Source organism: Nipponia nippon, unplaced genomic scaffold (genome assembly GCF_047370975.1).
Source record: "Nipponia nippon isolate SJK-2023a ecotype South Korea unplaced genomic scaffold, ASM4737097v1 scaffold_3, whole genome shotgun sequence".
NCBI lineage: Eukaryota > Metazoa > Chordata > Aves > Pelecaniformes > Threskiornithidae > Nipponia > Nipponia nippon.
The window spans coordinates 87,327,137-87,348,932 of NW_028262347.1; the positions used below are offsets into that span (position 1 = coordinate 87,327,137).

General features: G+C 38.4%; 1 protein-coding gene across 4 annotated transcripts in view; it reads right to left on the reverse strand.

Moving 5' to 3' along the window:
- Positions 1-21,796, reverse strand: part of PCDH15 (protocadherin related 15) — an 853,821-nt gene that overhangs the window by 348,257 nt on the left and 483,768 nt on the right. For all 4 annotated transcript variants that reach the window (XM_087765707.1, XM_087765706.1, XM_087765705.1 and 1 more), the window contains exon 7: positions 12,560-12,625. In XM_087765707.1, the coding sequence (XP_087621833.1) occupies positions 12,560-12,625 (66 nt within the window). The remainder of the gene's footprint in view (positions 1-12,559; positions 12,626-21,796) is intronic.

Genomic DNA, 21,796 nt, shown 5'->3' on the forward strand with positions numbered 1-21,796 from the left:
TATGAATTATGCTAATTAAACTATGACAGTTATTTAAAAAACAAACAAACAAACAAAACCAAAAAACAAATCCTCAGCTACAGGAGTTGTATTCAGGAAAAAAAAAATTAAAAATAAAAATTCGTAAAACAGATATTTTGCTAAATTACTCTCTTTCCACAAGCGCTCCCACACAAATACTGTCTCTATAGCTGGAAATAATACTCACAATTGGCTATCTAACAATCTTTAAGACTGAAGTCCTCTGCACACAAAAATGCTACAGCACCAACACGTGTTGTAAACTTCTTTACAACCTGACAGGAACTTACTAAGACTTAATCGTAGAGCTTGTTTCTTTCTATCAAGACATTTAAGAAAAGATGACTACTTCAGCATTGTCATGATGTGAGTGCAATACTGAATTACATCCTCCAACTAGTAGTCATTTAAATTCAAAGTATTACAGATTATTTACCATTTGTACAATGGTATGGCAAACGTGTCCTAACACAAATTCATGCCCTTTGTTTCTATGCCAGAAGCGTACTCATCTCCAGTCCCATCCTCTGCTGTTCCTGACTGGACCTCTGCACATGGACCTGGACCTGCTCCATCACCTTGCTCTGCCTGCAACTGTTGATTGACTCTGTTACTACCACCCCTGCCCTGCCCACCCTGCTCAGGTCCTGTAGGACTGCATCCTGGTCAGTGGGGACACTGCCCCACCAGTGTTGGGGTCACTCTAGCTCAGCCCCACCACACTGCTCGCTGATACAAACACTAACAATATCTAACACTTTTACTACATCTAACAAGCTACTTAATGGGATATAGTAAAATAAGAGCATCACTGACAGACATGACGTGAAACAGAAGAGGACCCCATTGATGAGCATACCCCTACCTTCAGAACAGACCTCACTCTCAAGGGTTTCCCCTGGTCATCATCTCTCTTAAGTATGTGCCATCGATGGCTTGTCCCAAGCCACCATCAGAATTTGAGTACATGGATCATTCCAGCTCAATCAAGTGAACGCTTCCTGCAGAGCAAAAATACTTCTTGACAGTATTAGCAAAAAGATGAGATAATAGCTGCAGTGTCTGACAAGTCCAAATCCACCTTAGTTCACACGGATAGGAAAAAAAAATCAACTTATGCTTTACATTGGATTAGTTGTAAATATTGCAATTCAAAAGTATACAGAAATAAGTAACAAGCTATTAGCATACACAGGACTGAGTTGAACAAGAGGTGAATTTTGTGCGAGCTGAGTCAGTTCAGCTCAACAGTGCCCAAGTGGATAAGAACAGATGAATCAGGGATCGAGTAGCTCAAGCGCAAAGGAACCAGCAGAGCCAGGGCTTTGAGGAACAAGAGCACCTGCCCAATATAGAGCTCAAAAGAACTAAATGAAGAAAAATGAACAGATTCTGAGCTGCGGGGCGGTAACTGTATCATTTGACACCGAGCACAAGTAAAAGGCCATGCCCTAAAAGGCAAAAGAAGATCCATTTGCTCTGACATCAGTGGCAGACCTTTGCCAGTGGCCTAAGAGGAGACCCAAGATTTCCGTGGTAGTCACTATATTCACATTGCCAAGGGCAGGACCAGCTGGGACATTCAGAACAGACCCAGATTTGATCTTTCCTAGAAGGTGGCTGAAGCAGGTTCACCCATACCTATGAGCCCTATATTCCTGCTTTGGACTCTGCTCCGTATTTTTGTGAAACTCAGCAAAAATGTTTCTCTCCTCACCCCTTGCTACCAGATGCTTAAATCTATTCCTGGCTCTGCCACTTGTTTGTCTTGGCATTCACATAAATGCCACCAATTCCCACATCAGGGTAAGAGAGTTGCTCATAGGAACAGGCAGTGGAGAATATAAAACAAGAATGGCTGACTTGTTGGTGGGTAGTGTAACACTAATAGTGATCCATTACAATGACAGTGACATGCTCTGGGGAAGAGATTTTCTTCCCGATGAGCAGCGTGCCAAATGTAAATCGTGTTTCCACAAGAGGAAAGGTTTCACAAAAGGAGAACTTGGCAAGAATTAATTTTAAGTCATGCCAGTAAAAGCAGTATCACTTGGTGAAAATAAGGCAGATTTTAGCCATGACAAAAGGAGGTGAAATATGCAGCTTGACGTGTAGTTTGTGGAAAACAACATTCTGTATTCAAAACCATGCCATGGAAAGAAATTCTGGTTATGTTTTGAACACACTGTGAACAAAGATTTCAAAACAAGTTTCTTTCAAAGTTCACTGGTGCCCCCTCTTTGCTTGCAAGGAATAGAAAAATAGAGTTCTCTATGTTAATCTCCTGTGGGTATACGTGTTAGTTAATAAACAGTAACTCCAAAAATAAAGCAATACTTTATACATAATAATACACTTACAAAGCGCAACATAACAGTTCTGGCAATTACTACCAGTGGATTGAACACAACAGTCACCTCCCACTGCCCGGAGGAAAACTGATCTTAAGCAGGCTTAAAATTAAAATGTATTAAATACTCCTATCCTTGTACTGCTTTACTGGAACTGTAAAGGAGAAGACAGTCAAAGAATATTGCTAGTAAAATGACACTCAATGTTTCAAAATTATATGAAAGAAATAAATTGTGAAATATACAGTTCTTCATTTGCAAAGGTAAACTGACAACTTGGGAATATGAATGGATTGAGTATCAGAATTTGAATAATTTATTCTGAATACTCAAACTGTCAAAGATGAGCTGTTCAGAAAATTTCAAATCACTCTGAGGAGAATTTCCACTAAAAAAAAGTAAATCTCAAAACATTTTGAAAAGGCCTCAGCATTACAGAGCATAATCATTATTCACAAAGAAAAAATATACCTACCACAAAATGGAGGTAAATTCCTAATTTCCGTCACTTTTAACATCAATACTAGGGAAGACCTGTGGTCTTGCCTGATCTGCTAATTACTCCTACGGTTATTCAATATTTAGCGAACAAAACTCAATAGCTTTCAGTTGAATTAGTGCCTGTGGGTAAATCGAGACAGTTGCACGTTGTCTGCCCAAGAAAGATTTCAGCAGAAACAACTTGAGCCAAGATATGACACCTGAACACGCACGCAAACAGTGCAATGAAAAACAAAATAGCTTCGATGACTACATGCAAGTCTTAAGAACCTACAGAGGTAAGTGAGACAGTTAATGATGAAAAATAAGGGAAAAAAACCTCTCATCCTTGAAGGTAATTTAAGGACATCTATTTCACCTCCCCCCAAGAGCACCAATACCAGGTTAGGATATTTTTCTACGCAGCTGACAGCACAAAAACATTTTAAATAATTCCAATTCTATCACTTACTAACTGTATTTTCTACCCTTAAGAATAAATTAATCACTTTCTAAAAGGACGACTTCTTTTCTCCCCTACTTCCACCCCAAATTATCTCCTGCTTTCTGGCACTTTGATTTTTTTTTTTTAAGACATAATTAAATAAAAAAAATACTGAAAAAGGATAATGGTAGAGATCTTTAACAAAAGCTCTGCTTAAATACTGGCTACTGCTGATGTCTGTGTTTATGAATAGAAGTGGAATAATAAACTCATCCATTTTACAGCTTCTTCAGTCTGTACACATTTGTCCTCCATGAAAAATATGTGAGTGTGAATTTAAATCTGTGGTATAAAAATAGCGTTAGACACCAAATTGATTCATGACTTTTCAATGAAATCGTTAATACCAAAATCCTAAGAACGTATAATTTCAGAATGGAAATGAACAAACAGGCTTGAATGAAACAAAAATAATTTCCATAAATTTAGGCCTCTTTTCCCATCTCATGAATTTATAAACTAAATCAAATTGTCAGCTAAGAAGTGATACTTTCTTGCACTAGTTTACATTTTGATTTAAACAACTTAAGACAGTGAGTTGAGCACCAACATGTATGAGCCAGCTGCTAACATGAAGAACAGGAGTAAAACCACAAATAGAAGTTAAAAAAAAAATATTCCATATTCTATCTTGTTGAAGACATTTATTAGCTGAGTATAAAAGAATTTTCTAACTTCTAGATCTTACACTTACCATTCATCTGCTCAACTCTAAGCCTTCTTACATGACAACAGCAGCAGCTATATTCTTCCAGGCAATTTACCCTTTCTTGAAATATAAATTTGTTATGCTCTGATAATATTCCTGTTGTTGCATTTAATAATGATTCTTGGGACAGCTGACTAAGACCAAATAAGCCTTAGTCTTAATTGGCTGTATCTCTGAATACGAAAGAAGGAAATTTCCATCTCTGGCAACCAAGTATGCAAGTCGTGACAGAGGGATAGTCTGAAAGTACATTATTAAGCTCTGGTATATTAGCCAATTTTCCTCCATTATGAAGAAATTTGAGGACAGGACTTGGGACCAGAGCATTCAGAAAATCCTCAAGGGTGAAGTTCTGCCAGAAGAATAACAAAGTCAGCTATAATTGGGTCTCTCTTGATACTCTTGCACTTGCACCCCACTGCACACTTCCCACCTCAAAGCCAAGGAGCACAGCAGTAGTCATTAAGTCCCTTTCTGATGCTATTGCTGAAACCTTCCTGGATTGTACACTGTTCCCAGGGGATCTCTATGGCCCAAACTAACGCCTTTCTCCAAGTCTAACCCACACACTCTTAAATGGCACAAGAGTTCCCTGGACGATCCAGAATTAGAGCCAGTACTTGCCTGGGCTGTGACCACCAAGCTGTGGGCTTTCTTTTCGGGTGGCCTCAGGATCCGACTGTATCTTCAGAGCCACATCTAGACTCCATCTGAGACAATTCATGCAACAGTTGTTCATCAGGATGATTTAAGAGAAGCGTCAATAGGAAACACCCGGACTCCCAAATCAGTCCGGGTGTGGGAAGATGGGGTTGAACGTTGCAACGTGGTAAATTCAGTCTTCAGCCCTTGGTAGCAGCCCTAGCACTGTGCAGCCATGTGGCACACATAAATCAATACAAGCCCACTCCTCTTGTTAAAATTTGTCCAAAACATTCTGAAAGGGTAACTTCTTCTGATAGAAGTTACTTAATTTGGCAGATATTAGATCTAATGTATCACCTTTCTTCCTATATAAAAACACAAAGCCAGAATAAACTCCATACTGCGTGCCCTAATTTGACAAAATGTTATTATGTGCCTGGGCCTGATCCAGATCAGATCTGTATTGCTAGCTAATCTAATGTTGCACAGACCCAGTATTAATGATCACAGAATAGCATCAGCGCACACAAATTCAGCAAAAGACTACTGATGCTCAATGCTACAATCATATTAGCCATCTAGACTGCATCGGTAGCTAACTGATATTGCTAGACTGAGCTGCAATCCTCAGCTGACCAGGATCTAGACTTAAACATTCTCAGATGTATACACGGGACCTGAGAAAGCAGCAGTATCTGTACAATAAGAGCAATCAGTTTTACAACTGAAGAAAAGCTGGTGGTTTAGAAGCGAAGTTGATTGAACTCCTCTTTCCCTTGTACAGCAAGATAATATTTCATTCAAAGATTTATTTATTGGCTGCAATACTTTAACTTACACTATCGTATATATACACAACATATCACATCTCCATTGCTACAGAAACCAGATTCCAGATTGTTGAGGATATATTTGAAAAGGAATACTTTCCACAGCTGGTGAAAAATGTTCAAAAATACTTTAGGAAGCTGTAACATTGTCTAGAGACGTGAGAAAAATCTGTGTATGGACACATAGGCATATAGACAATTGCATAACTTAGACTGGAAATCAACTGAAGCAGTTTCTCCCTGGAAACATTTCACTGGAACGATAACATATAAACTAATAATTTGATTTTTTTTTTCATTATAGAAACGTAATTGTTAACTGCTACAAGAGAAATCGTGCACTAAGCGAAAGTTAAATGCAGAGTCCTCAAACTGCACTTATGGGGAAACTAAGAAAAATAAATACAAAATTACAGTACATTACAGCTTGGTCTCTTTTCGCTTTCCACATCCACACAAACATCCAAGACTTGAGACGTTTTTCTCAGAATCACTTGAAATAGTAAAACTAAAACTACTTTTCTTTCATAATGCTACATAAAGCTGATTTTTGAACGATAAGAAGTAATAGGTGAAAATATGTTGGTTTAAAATTAAAGACTGAGAGGCTCATAAAGACAGTAAACTATAACTTACAAGAATATATAACTTTATAAATTTTAACACCTCTATGCAACATGCTAGCATCTGTACAGCTTAAAAGAAAATCAAGTCCTCCCTCCTGCAGCAAGAAACTCAGAGCTAAAGCTGAAAGCTCTTCTCTATTTTAGTCCTGTTAATCCCCGTGGCATAGCTTTAAGTCTTGTTTAGGTGCTGAGTACACAAGGCTGTCTTCAGCTCATCATAGAATCATAGAATGCTTTGGGATGGAAGGGACCTTTAAAGGTCATCTAGTCCATCCCCCCTGCAATTGGCAGAGACAACTCCAACTAGATCAGGTTGCTTTTTTCATCTGATTTGTAACTCCCCCCCCCCCCCCCCCCCCCAGTGTCAACTGACTCATTCCTGGTAAACAGAGAGCTACTGCAGACAGTGCAACAAGTCAAAGGAGTGAGCCTTCCACATAATATAAAGACTTAACAGGCCTACAGATACATGAACCTGCATGCTCCACAAGGAAATCTTCTATGGAAACAGCTATTTCACCAGGCTTAGACTGCTTCCGTCTACTGGTAATGTCTCTGGGACAGCATGCTACGCTGCCATAAGATGGGTGTTACGTCCCTTCCTTCCCACTGCTTCTTTTCCTAACAAAAAGGGGAAAGCAGGAGCTTGGGATGCATGGTTTTACTTGTCAGTATGCAAAATAAATGTGAGCTTTTAATTAGATGCACATGACTTCACAAAATTTTACAGAATAGTCTTCTACTTACCTTGGTTTGTACTTTCACCATACACGTGTAAACGGAGTTACAGGGATACATAGGATGCTAGCAAGTTTAAACTCTTTTACGCATTTGACACATCTCATCTCAGCCTGCTCTCCCTGCTAAGGCTTTACAGGGCCAAACGCCAAGATTAATTGCTGCAGATTTTAGTTCCGCTAATTAGAACACAGCAACTCTTCGGATGTAAAATAAAAGAACACTTTCCACGATTAAATCTGAGTATTTGTTGAAAAAACACACTGGGTTTCAATAACCCGAACACCTTGAGTAGACTTAAAGTGGACTTTTGAATGTTTAAAAAACCCGTTAAATGGTATTTAAAACAATTACATAGCCTTGGTGGCATGTTCAAAAATCCAACTGCAAAACCAAAAAATTCTCAGATAAAAGAATTTCAAAAGAGCAATACCATCAGAGACATGATTTCTGTAGGAAAGAGGTATTTGAAGAAATTAAGATGTTGAAGCACCTTCTCATCCTTCAAGTCATTAATTTGTCCTTTTTCAGAAACAGAAGGGAAAAGTAGGAAAAGACCATAGAGCCGCAACTCTTAAGAAATGCTGTTCTCGATACACCTGTGTTCAACCACAGCAACTTTCCAAAGCAGAAAACGGTATTTTACTAAATCAATTTCTCCCCTAAGCCAAAATGTCTTAAGGCAGCCAGACTGGAATCAGCACACGATCCACGCAGGAGACGGATAGCAGGACCCTTAATCTTTAAGGCTCATTAGTTCAATTCCAGCCCACACCGGTAGTCACTGAAAATTGTATTAAGTAATGGCTGTTCAGAAGCCATCACGCACAGTCCATAGGAAATGTATTAGTACACTTAAGCCTGTCTCAGAAGGGAGGATACAGATTTTGTGCCTCTAGGGACACAATCCCTGTGTCAATTCTTCAATCCCTGTCAATTGCCCCTGAAAAACAAGTTAAAATAGTTTGGTACGGCACGGAAATTTGCAGTGACATTGTCAATGTGCTTTAGTAATCAGATCCATTCCTCCAGCATTACATACAATTAAACTGAAAATAAATTCCTCCAATAGTACCATGAAAAAAAAAAAAAAACAAACAAACCAAAACCAACAAAACCACAGCTTGGGTTCCTGCATATTTGTGCCCTATTTCCCATTTAATCCCCCACTGCAGGGAGTTATTGATGGGGATTTGTAGAGTGATCACACATCCTCTGCCTCCCCAGGAAGTGAGGCTGACAAGAAATTGCTGCCAAGATAGCAGGAAGATGAAAAGATATAAAAGTAATACCAAACCCACCTACAGCCATGAAAGCTCATTCCCCTACTTACCTGTGTTTGCATAAATACCAAACATCCCCAGTGACGATTACGGAGAGTTATGTACAGAGAGGAGAGAGAGATCATGTAATTTGTGGAGACGGTCCAACTATTCATTAGCACTCTATACTATTGTTAAGGGCGGGGAGGGAGAAAGAAAAAAGCAAAAATAAAATCAAAAGCAGAGCAACATTTACTGATTTACCTAGCATAGGCAAGAACAGAAACAAAATATTCATAACTACAGAGTTTTTGTTATGAATGCATTACTAAGACACACCAGTTCATATTCTTCTTCACATTAGGGTAGATCTTTTGGAGTTACACTGATCTCTATGTTGACACCTGACCGGCATACCGACTATTAGCTACATATACAACTTATACTCAAAACAAGTATCTGTTAAAATTTGAATAGTACTTGCCCATATTCTATTAACTTTGTAGCTATCCCAAAATAAAACACGTAAAGGCAAATATCAAGCAGCAGGTGACAGAGGCACAGCTATTCTGTCTGTGCGCCCTCATTGTATGCGAGGTCACCCAACATCCTGCCAAGAAGCCTGCAACACTGCAGCCTGCTCGCTCCCTCACCCCAACCTCTGCATTTTGTTCCAAATTATATTTTAATCAGTCGTATCTACCAGATCTCAATTTTACCTCTTTTAGAAGTCATTTCCCAGTAGCCTACTTTCCATTAAAACCCCTTTTTAAAGATTCAAAGCCTTTTAGCATTTCAGTATGCTGCTCTGAAGGAAAAAAGCACAGGCAGCTCTTCATGAAGGGCCCCAAACACTTGGGGTGCAGTTGCAATGAAAAAGTTGGAAGTATGAATAAGTCTTATTCGTTCAGTCTTTACAAAAAGTTAAAACCAAGTTCAAATTCAGTAATGAAAAAAAATTCATGAGTCAAAATAACTCTCTGCCTATTAAAAAAACCCCTGTACATCTAGAAGAATTAAATTCTGCTGTTAATACGATCTCAAGTACTATCACCCATTCAGTTGAACAAAGGAAAAATGAAAAAATAATTCACGTATAACTTAGGAAATGTAAAGTTCACCCCTTCTAGGATTCTTCACAGGAACACACCTATAATCTAACATACTATCGTACCTAAATTACTTGATATAAAGACATATTAATCCAGTGGTGGGAAACCATCAAATCCTAACATCTAATGCATAGGAAGGATGAAAGGCTACCAGAGACGAGCTCTGGTAACCAAACCATTTCTACTGAATGTAACAGGGGTCATTCTATAAATCTAACTGAGGCCCTACTGGTGATGAATCAGCTCTGAGTCTGCTTCTTTCACTCATCATTTCAAGCTGTAGCTGTAGTGTAAAACATGTAAAGAAATCGGCCCAGGGCAGTGCTGTAGAGCACAGATTGATACCGTAGCCAAAGTAAAGTGTCACACAAATGGAACTGTACTCATCAGGATAAAATAGTGGCTTGCCTAGAACCAAAATATCATCATATTAAAAGAGCGTAACTAACAATAATGTATTAATGTTTTGCAACACTGATGGCATAGCCAGACACTACTTACAAACATATTCTGTAGGCATGTGAGCATCACCACAAGACAAGGCCAAATAAATAAATAAATCAATAAAATGGGTGCAGTTCCATGCAGCAAGCATCCAAGTAACAAAGCGTTACCTGATCAGTTAGTCTTCTAATTCCCCAATATATACATGTGTGTATGCACGTCAGTGCACAGGTGCGTACTCACACACATTCAGCTGCAACAATACCCATCATTCAGCATGGATCCAAATTCAACTCTAGCAAGCTAAAGCATTTGCCCTGAACCTGAAGACATCTGGAAGCACACACAGAGCTGGAAAACAAAATCTGCTGGTAGCTGCTCCGCATCCTTTGCTGTGACTATTTTTCTATTTTAAAATACCTACATTCTGTTTCAGCAAGACTCGCAGAAAAACAATTATTTAATATGAAGTACACAAATAGTAACATCGACTCAACCACTGAGCCTCTACACTGTACTGAGATTTCACCTTCATTGATTTCAGTCACACATGGTTGTGGGGAGGATACAACTTACCACTTCAACAAAGACAGCGAAAGGTTTAAGGACTTTTCAACTCAAGAACTGGCTTCCCAGGAGATCCATTTACTTAATACATATTGTGACTTACAGATGAGGTGTGTCGCTTCCATTAACTACAATGCAAATTGAAGCTTCTACTTCCAATTTGACTTCTTTAATGGGGAGTTAACGGTTCATAAGAATTCATAGTGAAATAGACAAATTAAATCATTGCAGACACATGCAAAGCCCTTAGAAAATTCACACCTCTCCCCACCATACTCAATTTAACCATCTTTCTTGCAGGACCAGTTACATTTGAACAGAAACGTTAACTTTCTAGTTTTTAGCAACACTGAATCAAGCACTAAAAAGCTGAGAAATAAAGTTTATTATGCCACTCAATTAGAGAGCTGCAAGATTTTTATTTCTCTGAATTTTTGTTTATATTTCAAATGATTCTGTGGTCAGCATCTAGCCTTAGTTTCGGCTGTTGTTCCCACCACGTTCTACAGACAAGCAACTCGAGTGCTGCTAGCACATAAGGATACAGTGCTGTAAAACATGCCAGTACTACCTATCAATACTACTTGATGCCTTCCCGAAAAGGTGACACAGATACAATTATTTCACAAGCATCAAATCCAAGACTCCTTCTATAGTACATACATTATTGAATTTTTCAAGATAAAGGAAAAAAACCACAGTATTAATTCTGGACCCTTGAACTACCTAGGTACCATATAATACTAAACAATTTTAATGGTAGTTAACTAATATTACAGCACAGATTACACACACAAGTTCTGCTATTAAAGAATAAGACCTATCATGGATGTTCTGATAACACACCATTGAAACACTCTGAAAGAAAGAAAAAAAAAAGAGACTTGGAGTTTTTATTCACTTGATATAAGCATGATATAAACATGATCCAGCTTTCTACTTAAATTAATATTGCACTGTATAAGTTACTTTTATGGCACTCAGGCTGCATTACAAAAAACAAAACAAACAGAAAAGAGTCCTGCTCAGCGCATGGACACAATTACCAAGGGAATTTCATTTTGCTGAGACCAAGCATCATTTTTTTAGTTTCAGCAGACATGATTGCAAGAAAAAATCAGCACTGGAGGAAGAAAACAGCTTGTTTTCAAAAGCCTCTCCAGTACCAACTAACAGTTCTTCAGCACATAGGCATATCAATAATTGTTTTTTTGGTTCTCCTACCAGTAAAACCTGCATAGTCTTATCCATCTGACCTTGAGCAACTACAACAGCAAGCAGTTCCCCCAAGGATAACTGCAGAGAGGTTCCACCAGCATGACCTGGACTTTGTTCACCATTTCAAGCACCCACATATGATAAATCATAACCACATGCAGCCCAGACCTGTTCCTAGTTTACAAGGTTAAAAAAAATTATCACAAAATAAAAATCAGGGAAGACTAGTAACTTGATATCAGCAGTTAACAGCCACCTGTGCAAAGCATTGACTAATGGGGTAAAGCACTTCACATTACAGCATGCTGCATAAATGCAATGCTAAGACTACAGATTAACAATTTGAGAACAGTATGATTTGACAGGAGAATAAGAAAAAAAAAAAAAAAGGCCATTCATTTTCTTTTGAAGTTTCCATGATTATAGTCATGGAAAACCTGCATGTATGCAAGCAAGTTTTGCCATTTCAGAGGTGTCCATAAACTCATGTTATTACACCTTGAGCAAAACAACAAGCAACCTTCTAAAAGCTGCATGTGAAACCCAGAAAACAGCAATATTAACAGTCCCGTGAAGCTTCAGAGAAAGAAGGTTTCAGCTTTACCTAACCACACCACCAACAAAAACAAAGACTGACCAGAATTTTGTCCTCTGGTAACATTATATTGACATAAGAAGTCAAGATGGTAAAAAAATAAGCTGGCATTTTAGTAACAGGGGAGCTAAACTACTGTTGTATTACAAATAATTGTGGTCTAAATGCTTGTTAAAACTAAATGCATATTCACAAGAGCCACCTGGAGTTGAAGACCAATGTCATCAAAACATATAATTTTCAAGAAGAATGACCCCTCTTCAGCATTTTGGATCACCATCACTTTTCCACCCACAACCCTCGTTAACAGGTTTTCAGAGATCAGTCCTCAAAGTCGAAGTACAGGGGTCCTCACTGCTGAGCCGGACACTCCACTCCCCCACAAGCGCCTCTACACCCTGACCAGCTAACGTGGGGTAACCGACGGGGTGTCGCGGAAAACCGAGGTGCACTCACCATTCCGACTTTCTTCATCAATAGGAACTATTGTGGCGGGAGGACCTGTTCTGGCCAATTTGCAATCTATAAAGACGAAAAGAGAAGTTATTTCTAATTCCAGAAGAAGGATCTGGGGGTTTAGTTGCTGTTTTTTAAAACAAGTCAGCATATTCGGCATACTGAAGACAAGTACTCACTTAAATATAGTTTATATAAGAGCTACAACTGTTAGCTAAGCTACACTCAAGAGAGGATCAAAATCTGAGCTGTTTTCTTATCCCTTTCCCAGATAACCTTTATAAAGCAAAGAAGAATCTGATGACAAAGGATTTAACATCTCAGATGCTGATCCATATTTAAAACAAACACTTAAACAGCAAGAACTTAATATGGTTTGTTCTGTTATCTCTTATGTGAGCCCTCCTTTCCGCGTCATGAACACACACACCCCCTGAAGCATTGTCACATACCACCACAATACAGTTTGATGGCTACGCTATAAACCTGTTCGTGTCTTGCTCTAGAGATACCACCAGGGATCTCGGTGAAGCAGAAGTCCTTCAGGACAGGGATAATACGATGGTAATTTAACCCAAAGAAATAACAGAGGAATGATTAAAAGGTATAGATTTAATTAAAGCTTCACAACAGAAACAAACATAATTTGAATTTAATTGCAACAAAAGGATCTAATTAAAGAGAGTGAACAGAATTTTAATAATGTTCTAAGGAAAATAAAAATTAAAAACAGCCGAGCAATGTTCAGGAAGTTACATTTTGCCATCTTACCCTCATATTGCCAGTCTGGAGTCAAAAGTTTAGAGTCGTCAATGGAAGCAGAGCAGAATAACGAAAGAAAATAAGTAAGATTTTGTTGGTTTACTCAAAAGATAGGTTCAAAGACAAAGCAGTACATGCAGAGCTAGCAAATGCATACGTGTAGTCTTAAAATATATAAAAGCATGTATACTACATGTGATGACTGTGCTTCATGAACAATTTGGTTTTCTACATTAAATAGTAGAAAAATATTACCTCTTTAAAGCACACAAATAAAAGTTAATTAAGAAGCACTTTTCATTTTCAAAGAGCCGCACAGTACCACTGAAACAGCGTGATAAGAGACAAGCATTCTCCTTCCCATTTCACCATGGAAAACTGTATATGATATTACAGTCTACATTTTTAAAGATATTTAGATGCTCCTTTGATCCTCCTGACACAGCCCCGGCCGCGTGGATAGCTACACTCCATTTGTAAGAAATGACAGCTTCTAACTGGTTTCTCGCCAAGGAAAGAAACGCTGGAGTATCACTGTTTGTTTTTTGGTTTTGGTTTGTTTTTTTTTTTTGAGAGGTCTAAACATTTGCCACAAAAATCCCAACAGAACATCATCTGTAAATTAAACACAAGAGCAAGCCGAGGTAAAATGCTATTTCCCAGCTTAAAGTAAAAATTACACGTTCACTGACTTCCGAAGAATTGCGCTGCAGCTAATTACAGACTATAATTACCCCAGCACAGACAAGACGTATGAAGGAAGATCAAAACAGCGAAGCATTTATTCAGATCTCTGTTTAGGTGAAGCCCCTGAAGGACATCTCCGTGGCACAGTAATTTCCTCTAGCAACAGCTTTGCTATTCAGCTGATGAGTTCAACTGCAAGACTAAACTTCTAAACATTGAGGGTAACGAGTGATAGCACGGCATTCCTTGAGGCTGTTAATATTCATGAACAGCCTGAACAACACCTGAATTAAAACTAATGATAACAGCCACACTGTAATAACTTTTTTTTTTTTTAAATAAGGAGGGAAACATTGCTCTGAAGGTAAAATACAGAGAGCTTGCGTGGGTACCCGCTCACTCTCCTTCCATCAGTGACACTGCTTGTAGAGTTTCACGAACCCACTTGGTTTGCTATCCTAAGCAGTCTAAATAAAATTGTTTAATGAACAAATTCTCAGTATTTATTCCTTTTATTCTTATATGCTCTGTTTGATACATAAAAATTGAATATTTTCTGTTGATAATTTTAAAGCTTTTTGTTTAAAGGCATTAACAGAGCAAACAGACCACCTGAAAAACTACACCTTTCATTTCATTGTAGTTTCCTATAGACGTATCCTGTGGGAAGATAAGCAATGTTTGCATATCTACATGAAATAAGAATGTATTTTTTTCCTGCTCTTATTTTTTTCACTGGATGCTATAAAAATATGAGGAACATAACAGACACAGCTCTAACCTTTTCCAGAGACATGTGTTATAACTTTCTAGAAGTTTAGGATTTGCGTAACTGAATTACCCTTCAACAAACTCTTCATTAGGGCAACGAAGCTCACCGATACAAACTTCTACTGAGTCTTTGTTTTCATGAATGGTCCTGCTATTTGCCTGTGAACAGCAATCACCACACATGCAACCAAAAAGAAATCCAAAGCAGGGGCAATTTTTAATTCTAAAAATTACATATGCCTTACCAAAAGAATAATAATGATTTTTTTGAAAACTGAATGAGCTTGCTTCCCCATCATCTATGTTTCCATGACGATGTTTTCTCCTTGCTGGGTGCCTCAATGAAAAGTTCATTCAAATTAGGCCAACTTCTAGTTCTACTCTTCAATAAGAAAATCACCAAAATTACAAGTCAATCACGTTAGCAGCCTTTTCACAGGATTGCTTTTCCATCAAACACATCAGGATTTCCAAAATTATAATCAAGGCAGTTATTCGGTATGTTTAAAATCGATGTTCAGCATTGAAATCTGGATATAGTCTCAGAGAAAAGGCAGACTATACAGTTAAGTTCAGTGATTTGCAAAGGATTTATTGCAGGTGTGAGCAGGTGAAGCAATAAAATTTATCATGAGATAAATTTCAATGAGAAGAAGAGATTAGAGCAATAACCAAAACTATTTCTATAGTTAGGGGAGAAAAAAAATAAACAGGATGTGTAGTAGAAATCTTGCTGTGGACTACCCTCATGGCACCAATAAAAAATTTCTGAAGAAACATGTAGCTTTATTGCTTAGATAAGAGTTTACAGATTATTTCATATAATTTCAACCACGTCAGTACGAGCCAAATATCAGATTGCTTTTTAAGATGCCTGTCACCCTTCCCTCCCCTTCTCAAAGACTGAACCTAATAATGCCACAGCCTTATTTAGTTTCACATTCATCACCATACACTGAACAGATAAATTTAAACTTGTAGTCTTACATAAATTTCCAATTGAAAGGGAGACAATAATTTTAATTAAAAACCTTAAAGACAAGTTACATGTTGTAAATCATGGGTGGTACCTTTTTTTTTTTCCTTGCAAAACACAATCAATAAACAGCAGCAGCAATAAGACCTCAATAAGAAATAAGCTCAAGCACTGTGTTGTATCACCAGGCACCAGCCAGACCTGGTGGGAAATATTGGATACATGAAAAAGAACATCTTCAGACATAGCCAGGTGCACAGAAGGGTTATTCCCATCATCAGGAGGATGGAGAGTCCATCCTATAAAGATGACAGAGGCTTGAATTATTTAGTCTAGGAAAATGAAAGCTCTCTAGAAATACACTTGGGTAAATATCAAGGAGGAAAAATGAGTTACTTGAACTAAAGAGCAATACCAGCACAAAGAACACTGAGTACAAAAGAGAAATGGCTGCATGCTGCCCACAAATTTAAGTACGTTTCCAGCCTGAACTTTTTTTTTTTTTTTTTTTTTTTTTTTTTCATTTGAGACTGGCAAAGAAGGTAGATCCTGGAACACTATTCCACAGCAGGAACATCACAAAATGCAATTTCAGCATTTTTGAAACATACCTTTATTTCCTTATGAAAAGGATTACATGAAATGCTCCTCAGCAATATTATGAGACGGGGCTTAATTTTTCTCAAGTTTTATTGAAACGTTCCTCAACAGAAATTATTTCAGCAGTAACAGATTTCTTTATTCAACATAAACAAGCACAGATAATTGCAGCACCAAAGGGTGACTTATGAAGGAAATATTTACACAAGACTTTACTTTCCTGTTCTTTCATTTTAAAGTGACCTATGTCTGATTGTGGGCCTCAGTATAAATCTATTAGATATTTGTAACTATTCCAATTTCACACTGCAGATTATTACCAGAATACTGACATGCACCTAACTAACAATTCACATTTTTAATAAAGCTACTGCAACTGTTAAGACAGGACGGTTTCTTTCCATCACATAGTTTCTTTGAAAAGAGGCCCCATGCCCCACCAAACAGCAGCCAGCGAGCAGCAGCAGGGAACACCGCCCAGGCAGAGGCTGTCTGGCTTGTCTTACCGATGGAAGGAACCACCGCTCTGCCGGAAGCGCAGGGAGAGGCAATACACCGAACCATGGCCTGTTTTTCTACATTTATTTGTTCTAACTGTCTCAACAAAAAGTCCTTGAAATTCCTGGACATAATGGAGTAGTCATGGAAGTCAAATCACGCTAAACTGAACACACTTTAAGAAAGACAGAAAAGGCACTACATAAATGAGCTTCCCTATCTACAGTTTTCACAATATGTTTTCTGCCTAAGCAGCAGCACTGGTAAATATAATCATGATTAACAGAACAGGCAGTAGGCATCAGGCAAATAAAACTTAGTAAATAAACCAACAAGCTACGAAGGCTTTCCTAAAAGCTTACAGAAAAGCATTTTTGTTCCTGTCATTAACTTCACTGTTTCATCTAACTAGTGCACTTGCGTTACAATTATATGATCAAGGCAAAGGCAGATAGATAAAGAGCCTGTCTCCTTGGGAGCAAACTGAAAAATCTATTTAACAAACTCTTCATGGAACAGCTACATGGCTCAGATCCATTTGGTTTCTGATAACTAATTTTCATTATTTTAATTTCTAATTATTTTTAATGAGATGGCTCAGAGGAAACGCTCAATCATTGTTCTAGGTAAGATGCTCAGCAAGGTCAAACAGCCTGAGCCAAAACAAACATAACAACTTGAATAATCCTGTACTCTGCCAACAGGGAGCCCCTGATCACCTTCCTTTCACCTCATCCTTGCCCCCTCAAAGCCACTTCCTAAGCAAGGGTTACATTACTTAAAGGACTTCTTTCTCGCTGTTTCAGCTTCACAGCTAAAGTAAACAGAAACACCTATAAAAATGAAAACAAATGTTATTGAATTAGCTAGTAAGAAACTTGAAACGTGGGGAGCTGACATGCAACACCAAGAGCTCTAAAGACACTTGAATGGAGACAGTCCTGCGACGAGCCGGGGGTTAACCTGCCTGACAGCCAAAGGCCCCTTCCGACCACCACTCCCCCACGGGTGTGGGGGTTTGCAATTAACAGCAGTGTGCTTTGCCCTCCTGAACTCTCTTCTCCTCATTCCCACCAGCTGTCCAAAAGGCCAACTGCATCCTCACAGCCCCTCTGGCAAGTTCCTCCACAAAGCTCTTTCAAAGGACCTTACAAACCGGTCTCCTACTGCCTTTGCAAATATCTCCTTAATACCACTTCCTATAAGCCCCACATTCATACACTTGCAAAGACAGCTGTAGCCTCACACACATTTAGAACCTGTCTGACAATGACGACACAAAGTTAGAAGTAGCCGCAGTGATCAAGAATTGCCTAGAACACCCCTCTACTAAACGTAATTACTTGGAAACCCAAGAGACCCATTCATACTTCATATATCCCTAAATTCCAGCTAAGTAGAACATTTGAATATAGTTGGGAGCAGTGTCTGAAGTTGGCTGCTCTGATCATTAAATCATATGACTGCAAGGCATACAATCACATCAGCTGCTTGAAAGTTTAATAATGAAAATGGCTTGCCCCACAAAGCCTTATAAATTTAAGTGACTATAACCAAAAAAAAGTCTCCCACAACACTTGAGAGGGAATTTGTGCTCCCAGTAACAGAGCACAAGTTTAAGTGCAGTAACTTAGTCCTACCACATCAAAGAATTTTACACTCATTTAAAAAAGTGAGCTGCACTGCAGGGAGTACAGCACGCTGGAAAACAAACAGCCAGCCTGAACCTTTCTGGGGACATTATTCTGTGAAATAACTGTCAGCTCCTCCTAAGCGCCCCTGAAATTAAAACTGAAAAAAAATCCACTTCAATATGCTAATCACCAACTCTTCTTCCAGCTGCTTCAGAAACACCCAATTATTACTCTAAGTTATTTTACATTTCATCTTGTATTCAATTTTGCTTTTATATACTCAGTAAGTAGTTTTGTTTGTTTTTATTTAAACAAACAGTCTTAGGGAGTACAAAAGACAATCTCAAAGAAATGACTCAGCTCCTAGAAGATACACAGCCTGATTTAAAAGACTTCTTATTTAATAAAATTCTACTCACTAACTGCTGAAGTAAATTATTTTATTTGTTGGCAGAATAAAATTTCATTCTTTAATTCACCACTGGAACAAAGATCACACTCTAAACTTTATCAGTAGTTGTAGAAGGCTCCATTACTCTTCAGCATCAGTCCCTTGCTTACATAGGGCTTCTCCCTCAGTCAGAAAAATCACACCACACAACTACTCTGTATTTATGTTTCAGCCACTTTTGTTGTATTAATGAAGTTCAGAATGTTAAACTTAACAATTACTCAGTATTTGCCTGTACACTTAATCCAAGCCGAAAACATTTTGAAAGGTGATGTGCGTCACACTGACAACAGCTTCCCTGTAAAGCTGTGAACTCAAAGGACAGAATTAAGGCCTGACAACTCTGACACACTGAATTAAAGCCGTATTTGTTCAACAAGAAATACTCAAACCTATCTTCAAGCACAGCCTACAAAAGCAATATTCCAAGAATACAGTATTAACTCTTAATTGATTTTTTTTCTGTTAATTTGTCCAAACTCTTCCTGAATCCATGAAAGCGTGTAGCATCTACAACATCTTAAAGCAAGCTTAATTTGAACCTAGTCGCTACTTGTTCACATGGTACCACTTCATCATGGTGCAGGAAGAAACAGTATCCAACCACTCCCTACTGACCCTCTATGACTTCAATAAACCATTTTACTACCCCTAAATATTGCAGCAAACAATAATTTAAAGCGAGTTCAGGATTCTGATCCACTTCAATGACTACGCGCTATGAATAACAAAAATAGTAACATGGAAAATTTAGTATTAAAATTGGTTGCCATCTTTAAACAAAGTCATTTGTGGCCAATTGCAACTCTGGAGCCTCTAGGCGAAAAGCCCTGCTGATGCCTCAGGAATCACTATCAATTACACCAAGATAATTTTTAAGCCATATATGCAAATGTAACAGTAAGGCATGTTAACAACAGATAGCACCAGTCAGCTTAGCCCCTCTTTAAAACTAATGTAGATAAGCACAAGCAATAGTTATCAGGCTAACACCACTTCATACTACATTTTATCAGAAATACTGTGACAGTTTAAGATGTCACTGTCTCCTGACTGGAGGAAAAGTCATCTCTCCTGCTGACCTGCAGAAGACATCTACATTTGAACTAAGCCAGCTCATTTTGCCCTTAAGTCCACGAGGTGACCACGTGCGCCCTTTTAATTTGGCTCAACTGTTTGAATAATAGCAGCTGACAACAAAGCAGTAACAAATGAATGGCAAGTGAGATGGGAGGCTCTGACACCTTGATCCACTCCCGCAGTTTCTGAAGTGACTGCCTGACCATAGCCTAACACACAAATGATTTCTCTGAACATTGGAATTACAGGCCCAGCTGTCTACGTGTGCCCTGCACCAGAGGAGACACTAAAGCCACTTTATTTGCTACACATGTGATTATAGAGAAAACCTTGCGAAGTTCAACACCAAATGCTGGGAAGCCAACCTCTATAAGAATGAAGCACTGGCAAATCATTTGGTACTACAAAAATCCTGACACAGCAAGCAAACCAAAAGTATTTTCCAGAACCAAAGGAGTAGGAGCAGAGTTAGAGAAAAGCCTAAATGAGCAGAGGAGAGTTTTTTAGTACCGAAAATGGAGCTAAGTGTCTAGATTTTTGAAGTTTTGTTTCTTCCCCTCTGCATTTATATGCGTTTTAATTTTGCTCTAGTGAGAATAAAACAAAGCAAACACTCAACATTCAGCAGCGCTCCTTAGTTCAGTGAGAGCAGGAAGCATTAAGCAGCAGTCTTAATTTCAAGCATACTCTTTTCTTCAACTCTGACTCTTTCCATCGGTGTTGAGGAAGAAAGAAAAAAGAGCTTGTGAAAAAGGGTTGGGGTAGTCAAAGTATTTAAAGCCTTTTTTCCCCATTTCTTTTGCACTGTTAAGCACATAAAATACTTAGAGATATACAGCGAGAACCACTAAGTCCAGTCCTCAAATCTGGGTCACTGACAATACTGTGGCCATTTTAAGTAAGAAATTAATGAGGAGACATTAATGAAAAAAAATAGACACATGATTTCTGCCTGATCTGACTGGAAATTAAAGACAGTTTGGGCATGCACCACGCAAAAGATGTACGATGGAACACAGTCAAAACACCTGCACTGATTGATTTACTAAAATGTTGCCAGAACAGCAAGGGCCACAAGGGCAGATTCTGAATCAGTGGGGTGGCTGGAGAGAGCACAAGCTACTGAGAAAGCCTGTTTCAAGACAACTAAGTGTCCACAAACCAGAATATCAATGAATACGCTGAAACCTCAAGCCTACGGATTTTATAGATTGAAATTGGGAGTTTGCGATATGCAGGGCAAGTGATAGTGTGTTCTCTGCTTTATTTAAATTGGAGATGCAGGAACTGAAATTCTAACAGACTGTGGCATTGACTGAGGTTAAAGCACCTCACATTTAAATCTGCTGGAAAATGTATTTCTGTTTTCAGATGCACTTTATTCTCAGAAATGCCCCAATTGCTCATTAAGGGAAGAGTCCTCTGAAAGACCTTATACTTACCTCCACATTTTGTACTTCCACCACTCATTCATCGGGGAACACTCACAGAAAAACCCCATGAAAGAGTCTCTCTAAACATCTTGATTTGCAGAACAAGGTTCCTAATAAAGCGCTACATAGAACCATACATTTAAATTGAGTAACTAAGCAACCCAATTTAAGGGGAAAATGTCCTGCCTTGTTTCCTGTGTGACTGAATTCAGAACTACAGCTGTGCAATTTAGGATAAGCTTGGCATAACCTTTACATTAGCAGGCTTGTACTACAATTGCTCTGTATTGCAAATAGCATAAGAAGGGCTTTCACAGACTATTTTCAGCTCTTCCTGACAGAAAT